This window comes from Amblyomma americanum, chromosome 1 (assembly GCF_052857255.1).
Source record: "Amblyomma americanum isolate KBUSLIRL-KWMA chromosome 1, ASM5285725v1, whole genome shotgun sequence".
Taxonomy (NCBI): domain Eukaryota; kingdom Metazoa; phylum Arthropoda; class Arachnida; order Ixodida; family Ixodidae; genus Amblyomma; species Amblyomma americanum.
In genome coordinates, this window is record NC_135497.1 from 10,398,704 (window position 1) to 10,406,189 (window position 7,486).

Consider the following 7,486-nt stretch of genomic DNA (forward strand, 5'->3'; position numbering starts at 1 on the left):
CACCTTTCCATAGAATAAACAGTTGGTAGTGTGCGCATGTGATGTCCCTTACTTGTCTGTGTCCTGATTTGCGCAGCCATTCTTTTCATCAGTGGGAGTGTCCGCTCTTTATGAGTCCCCTTTTCTATGGGTGTACCATCTTTGCCAAAAGTAATCGAGCAGCTGAGACGGCAGCGGGAGCAAGCTCTTGGAAAAGCGGCGGCGCTTTCAGTCTCCAGCGCTGGCTGCTGCTCCCCTACTGCGAGTGCAAACTGGGTGAGGTAAGCCCACACTCTTGCCCTCCTTCCTTGAATGATAAGCAAGTAGCATGAGCGGCAAGAATTTCGCGCTATTGGAGTGCTGTCAAACAGAGAGGGTGGCACCAGCATGGCTGCCCGCTGAGTTTTGGCAGACGGTACCTCACAGCGCGATTCAGTGCCCGCTGACCCAAAAAGACAGTTATGTGCCTTTCCTCAGAACAAACAGTTTAAACCTTCCTCTGGATTCGAGAAAACGAAAGGCGCATAACTTCCCCAATTTGTAGGCGGATGCCACTGCCTACTCGCAGTACGATTTATGTGTCGACTGACTCTCTGAGCCGATTACACTTGCTCTCGGATTTACGCATGAGAATCGCTAAGGTTACCCCTTAATTTTCACATCGATACATCCCCGTTGCGGACTATACAGGAAGACCAGCAATTTGCCCAGTGCTTGCCTCTCAGCGGTAAACAAATACCCACTCAAATTTAAACGTTAGTCAGTTTCATTGCATGGGAGGCGTGCCTACTTTACTCTTATCTGCAAATTCTGAAAACAAGATTACCCTCGGCGCTCGGTGATCCATAGTAAGTAGTAAACAGGTAGTTAAAATGAAACTTATGAACTGTTAGGTTTAGACACCCCATTTTAATAAGAGGTTCGCGACTGGACGGTAGTAATAGCCCGTTTAGTTTTTGGAATAATGTAAACTTTATTTCTCATCAACGGTGACATGCAAGGAATCCTGGCTTTCAGGGTGCATTGAACCAAAACAATACTGCTGAAAACCGACGCACCGAGGAGCATGTGTCATTGGCCGGCGTACTTGGCCGGCGTACTTGTCACTGACTGTTTTACATGACACCTGAGCAGAAACCGAGAGCCGCTGACCTGTGCCTACTTCCATGCCGCCAACAAGACGATAAACGGCGCGCCACATCAGCCTTGTGCCATAGGCGACGGCATGTGAAGGGTATGTACACATAGTGCCATCGCCCAGTGGCCTGTCCTTCGGGGCGCGGTTGCGTGCGCTTCTCAGCCACAATGTCTCGGATTAGCTGCCATACCCGGTATGGAGTTTGAGAAAGCGAGAGTCTTTTATCTTTACTTTCATCTGAAACCGAGGCTACAGGATAGCCATATCTCACCATTTGAACCGATGGGCATACACGTTCCTTGAAACATCAGTTGATTTATTACTCTTTGATAGTAGAGCTGGTCTTTTTTTGTCAGTTCACAAAATTTTATGCTCTGCACGGCTTTCATCAACATGGCCGTGTTCTATTCAAAAACGCTGTACACGTGGGGTCAATATATTGATTTGTACAAACTTAAAGCAGGCCGTAGAAAAAAACACAGAATAGTTTCTTATGAAACCTCTTTTGAGTTAGTAATGACAGCTTAAACATCACACGTGATTTTAACGAACAAGATGCAGTCGTGATCATTTCATTGCAAAGGCATCATGTGAGACCCAACAATGCAAAATGGTTTATAGCTCTGCACTAGATGCTCGGTTAAGAGATTGCAGTTATCAGTAGTTTTCATTTATAAGTGAGGCTGCGAAGGGATGGAAAGAACGGAATGAAATGGAGTGACTCGGCAACAGTACCAACATTTTGATCAGGCTCAGGTATTAAATGAAGTGCTACATTGAGAAGACAGCAGCGTTGAATAAAATTTTGTCGTTTTATTCACTGGACTCCATGATGGCTCCAAATGCCACACCTAATCATACATCGAATTATTAGGAGTGCTTTTCTTAGAAGCACCTAAAAATAATTAATCTACGTCAAATTCAACACAGCTCAGCTGAGCCTCCCGGCCACCGCGGTGCAGCTCGTCGATGTACGGTGACGAGTACATACAGGCGTAGGCAGTTGTCTTGCCCTTGTGCAGCACCATGCGACAGCACACGACCGCCGTGCCAACTGCTGTGTGGCGCGTCATAAAGAGCCGAAATGCTGCGGCTGGAAATACAGCAGGGCCTCCAGAGGTGCTTTCGCGGATCCCAGCCTCAGTGTCACAGGTGCGGGTGATGAGGGACACGGTGAGCTGCACAAACGAAGAGAGCTCTTGGGCACTCCATGGCCGCTGCGTCGACTGACTGACGCGTTTGCAAGAAGCTTCGCTGAGCTCGGCAGAGAACGCTATCACAAGCGTTGTGTGTCTTGACTTCAGCTAAATACCGGCAAGACCAACAAACCTGATTTTATTACGCGAACCCACAGTGCTTTGTGTAGGTTACCAGTCTTTACGAGGGGCAGAGCTAGACAAATGACACGCGGAAGAGGCCTGTGCGAATAGTACTCTTTCAAAATCTAATCAAATATACATAGTGTAGGTAATAAGCAAATTGAATATGGATCAAGTAGTCCACGAATATACGGAACTTGCGTGAATATTCGTGCAAAACGAATAATCGTGGGTCATAGCGAATCCCTAGCAGCACTGCGGTACCCCGTTATAAATTTACAGCCTTTTAACTATAGCTGCCAAAATACGCGGGCGGCACTGATCTTTACAACAGTACTGATCTTTACAGTACGCGACACGAAGTGAGCACAGTAGATCTGTGACCATCATGTAGTACGCATTAAAGAATTCCAATTTGCTATTGTCGATGACCGGGAATAAACTAATGCCACATCTGACTGCATGAGAGGGGTGAGAGCTACGTATTAGTCATGGATTGCCAGATTTAAGGCAGTGCTTACAAAATCTGCCTCAGCCATGTCGCATTGCCCAACCTTGGAAGCCATGTCTGAGCAGTATCGTGGACGCAGCCACACGAACGGACCGCGTTTTGCCGCTGAAGCTTCCCTACCTATGCATATCGATTGTGGAAGCATGCTGTACGGCGCCGGACTGGACCCCTTTTGGAAACAATCCACGTCCCGCCTTTATCGAAGTTAGCACCAATTATTCGACAAGTATTCAAGAACTTGAAAACGTAGTCGACTCGTTTCGAATAATTTTCAGAATGCGCTATTTGATTCGTTCAGCGGATCAAATAGAATATTCAAACCGTTATTCGCGAGTTTTGAATAATCACGCACCCTTACAGATGAATTTGTGCATGTCCATAATTTTTCAAAATGTATCTGCACAAATTATAGGGTAGTAATTGAAAACACCATCATCCTCAACCAAGTTCACTCAACTGGACTGAAAAAGATGAAAAACATAAAGAGCCTACGTAATCGAACACCGCTCACGCCATCCTACGGCCTTGTACCAAACAATTAACAATTTCTGGCCACCCTGTGCCTGCGAATTTCCTACAGCCTTCTGCTGCAGCTCATATAAACTCCAGTCTGTCATCATGACGCCTCTATACGCTATTTTCACAGCGGCCACTCTATGCGTGGGTCCCTGTAATGTAAACGGCTTCTGTCTGGTACAGTATGGCGGAACCGGGCACTGATAATGATTATGAATTTCAATAGCGCAGGGGCAACGTTGGCCAAAGAGCGCTATGAGAGAAGACGTTTTTAGTGCACAACAAGATGGAGTAAGACTCATTTTTCCGGCCATTTCATACCAGATAAGCCAAGCAGTAGGCGAGGGGCTCCACTTTTTCTGCAGGCGAACGGGATCGCAGAGCCCCTCGGCGGATGCAAACTTTCCACCAGATGCTTTTTTTTAGTGTAGCAGAAACTACAGCCTAATCCCCACCACAAACGAAGCCACAACAGCCAGACGAGACCTAATGTAAAGTATTATCACATCACCATGTGGCAGCACACTTGGCAGCCTCGTGGAAGTTTTATACCTCTCCTTTTTCCTCTATTAGTGACGCCCAAATCACACCGTACACATCGATACATCACACACACACACACGCATCAAACCGTTGAAGTACAATGAACCATCTCAAAAATAGAATGTGGCGGAATTACCTAATCACTAAATAGCATACTCACAATTAGCTATGCATACATGAGTGCATGTCCTTATGACACCACATCAAGTCAAAGACCACAACGCAATTATCAGGTCCACCTCTATGCCGCTTAAACCGTTGAGCACTTGTGACCTATAGGGGTAGCGTGCCCGTCTCACAATCCAAGCTAGGTCGCAGTTTCGAATCCCACCTTATTCAACCCAATTCACTTTTCACCGAAATTACTTTACTTTGCATATATAAACGTGCTTCAGTCATGTGTGACCAATTCGAGTTCGAGCATGCTAGCACCAATTCGCTAAGTATTTCACCGCGTGCGGGTGGCGTGCGTTGACGGAGCAGCATATATTTATATCGGAAGCAAGAGTGTGATCGCACTGGAGGGTTTGAATTACCCGCGGGAGGTAATACGTTTCTTTATTTTGGATACTATGGTACCCTATTTACACGACTGTAATTCAATCTATTTTTCAAAATCTGAAAATCCAAAGTGGAAAGACGGCTTAAAATCAAAACCAATGCTTATCACCATAAATAAAGCCGTCGCATCGCTCTTGGCGCTCGCCTTGAGCAGCTGCTACGTCATCGTCCAGAACCGGCATCCCCACCCAGCGCGAGACGGCCGATGGTGGCTGTCGATAAGCACAAACCAGCGCCAGCCCACTCCCCACACGTGACCGCATATTGCATCTGCTGATAAGCGGCGGCGGCTCTATAATGCATTCGCATTCTACTGTTAATAGGGGTCGTCCAAGTTTTTTTGTTTACTTTCAACTGCGTGCTCGGCACTCAAGGGAGAATCAATAGTTAATTGTAAGGGCCGACGCCGCTCACGAGTAGTTTCTGTTTGGTTCTGACGCATTTGACTACTGCCGGCCGCGTTTCACAAGTTTTTAATATAGTGCTTCGTGACTTGTACTCCAGGTCGGGCAAGCGACTGCCACTCGTTCACGGCTACATTCAAGATGGCTGTCATTCTTTTCGTCTAAGAAACAAACTGCTCGCCAGGCCGCATGTTCAACGTTCGCAGCGGGTGATACAGGTGTGGCAGCTGCAGCGAGGAAAAATTTTCAGCTGTTCTGCACGATGTCGTGATGTGGCTGTTTGTGAAGTGTGGGATTTTGCTGCACGATGAAGTTAGAACGACGAGCTGTGGGACCGCAGCAGCGATCATGACGACAGCGCTAGTGAGGGCAATGGCGCAAACATACATGAGTAGTCCAATGACTAATGCATTTTTGATTTGCAATGTGCCCACGGACGGTCCCGAGCGCAGAAGCTGTTAGCGGCTGGCAATAAGCGGAGGCTGTAGGATACTGGTACCGCGTTCTGTTATTAAAAGCAAGCGTAAACGACCTCCAAGTCTTTTTTTTTTCAGAAATGTGATGTGGGAGGGTCGACTTACAATCGTGTAAATACGGTACATCTTGAATGTAGCCGTGAACGAGAACCAGTCGCTTACCGGACACGGAGCACAAATGACGAAGCACTACCTTAAAAACTTGTGGAGCGCGGCCAGCAGTAGTGAAGTGCTTCAGAGCCAAAGATAAACTACGCATGAGCGGCGTCGGCTCAGACACTCCCTGGCACCACTGCGGTTCCAAGTGGCGGTGCCGCCGCGATTGAAACAGCAGCCCTTCTATTAACTATCGACGCTCCCTTCAGCGCCGAGTGCACGGTTGAAAGGAAACAAAAAATTTGGACGCCTATTAACGGCAGAATGCGAATGCATTATCGGGCCGCCACCGTCGCTTATCAGCAGATGCAATCTGAGGCCACATGTGGGGAGTGCTCATCAACGGCCACCATTCTCTGGCTCACGCGAGGTGGGGATGCCGGTTCTGCATGTTGACATAGCAGCTGCTCAAGGCCAGCATCAAGAGCGATGCGACGGAGCTGCGCAGCAACAATGCAACCGTGCTGTAGCTTGCCTGATACTTCGTTTGCCTCGCCTTTATATATGGTGCGATGCTTTGGTTTCGATTTTAAGTCGACCCCCCACTTCAGATTTTCAAATTTTCAAAAATAGGTCTACTTACAATTGTGTAAATACGGTATGCAGCAATATGCCATCTTGCGAGCTGAAACACTCGATGACTTGGTGACTCCTGATATTGGTTTTATTGGTTCCCTCCACAATTTATGTTGAGGTATATGTATGGCATTCCCGCAAAGCCAGGAGTTGATAGTCAACACCCATGTCATGCCCTTTTGTCCTTCATCGTATTTCTGCACTGCTTCTTCATTATGCATCTGAATCAATTCGACCAACTGAACAATCTAGTGCGATTAATTCCTTGTGTTTTATTTATGCAGCTTTAAAAGTTTGAAATGGTTGGGCTGAGAAGTACTCATTAAATACACCGGTCATGTGCCGGGACATGTCCTGGGATATTGCACAGAGTTTTTTTACACCATTGGATGCCGTCTCGTGTTACAAAATCCATCATCATTTTTCAAGCCGCAGGTATTGCTTCAGCCAAATCCTCAAGCCTCATTTGTCTAAATTTCTGGTTAGGAAGCAGTGTTAGGTGACTATTTTCGCACCAATGACGCCATTATTTTTGGTCTCATGTTTTGTCTGATAACTACGTTGCCGTCCTGTGTTTTTTTTTCGGTAGCAAGACCTAAAACTCAATGTCGACAGCACTCACAAAGTCCCGAACAGTGGCCAGCGCAGGAAGTTGGATGGCACGCACGCGGGCGCTTTGGCCCATGTCACAGCTTGTTTCTGGTCCCGTTGCGACGCCAATGCCAGGTTTTGAGTGCGGCTGCGTGCCAGCGCCACGAGTGGCCATGCCAGCGCTGTAGCTCTCTGCTACCAAAGCACAGCTTGGAGTACGGCCGACCAGTCCACGTCCGCTTGCTCCCAGGACACGCCCTAGAGCAGGGTGGAATTTCGAAGGTGAATGTTTACTGACATTTAAGAACAATTTACTCAAGAGAATAGGCACGTAGCCAGGATTTTTTTTTGAGGGAAGGGAGGGGTGGCCAACCGAACAAAATTTTCTTTTTTCAATACTGATGGAGAACAGGATTTCTTAATTCAAGCGTAATAAAGTTTGGTGTGCATTTCAGGTACGCCCGTGACTATAATGACTCACACAGCAGCATAATTCTATGGAATTCGGTGATCATAATATATTTCTTAGTATCACTATCAAGGAACACCAAGTGACTTCGGCCCTTTAAAGTGCAGCCGTTGACTGAGAAACACAGCTGTCCGTCATAACTTTTTGACTGTCGTGTAGTCGAAGCGAGTGCATCATGCGTAAAATACGCTCAAAACTGCCAAAACACTACTGTCACAAGTGAAACAAGTATGCACAGTCTATTTCC

The 7,486-nt window shown here is 47.0% G+C and overlaps 1 protein-coding gene across 1 annotated transcript; it reads right to left on the minus strand.

Moving 5' to 3' along the window:
• Positions 1 to 2,022: 2,022 nt before the first annotated feature.
• LOC144115720 (uncharacterized) lies at positions 2,023 to 7,010 on the minus strand. The gene is made up of 2 exons (XM_077650235.1): positions 6,802 to 7,010; positions 2,023 to 2,295 (listed from the first exon to the last, which is right to left on the minus strand). The coding sequence occupies exons 1-2, from the start codon at positions 6,943 to 6,945 to the stop codon at positions 2,023 to 2,025; spliced, it is 417 nt and encodes a 138-aa protein (XP_077506361.1). The 5' UTR covers positions 6,946 to 7,010.
• Between the last annotated feature and the right edge of the window lie 476 nt (positions 7,011 to 7,486).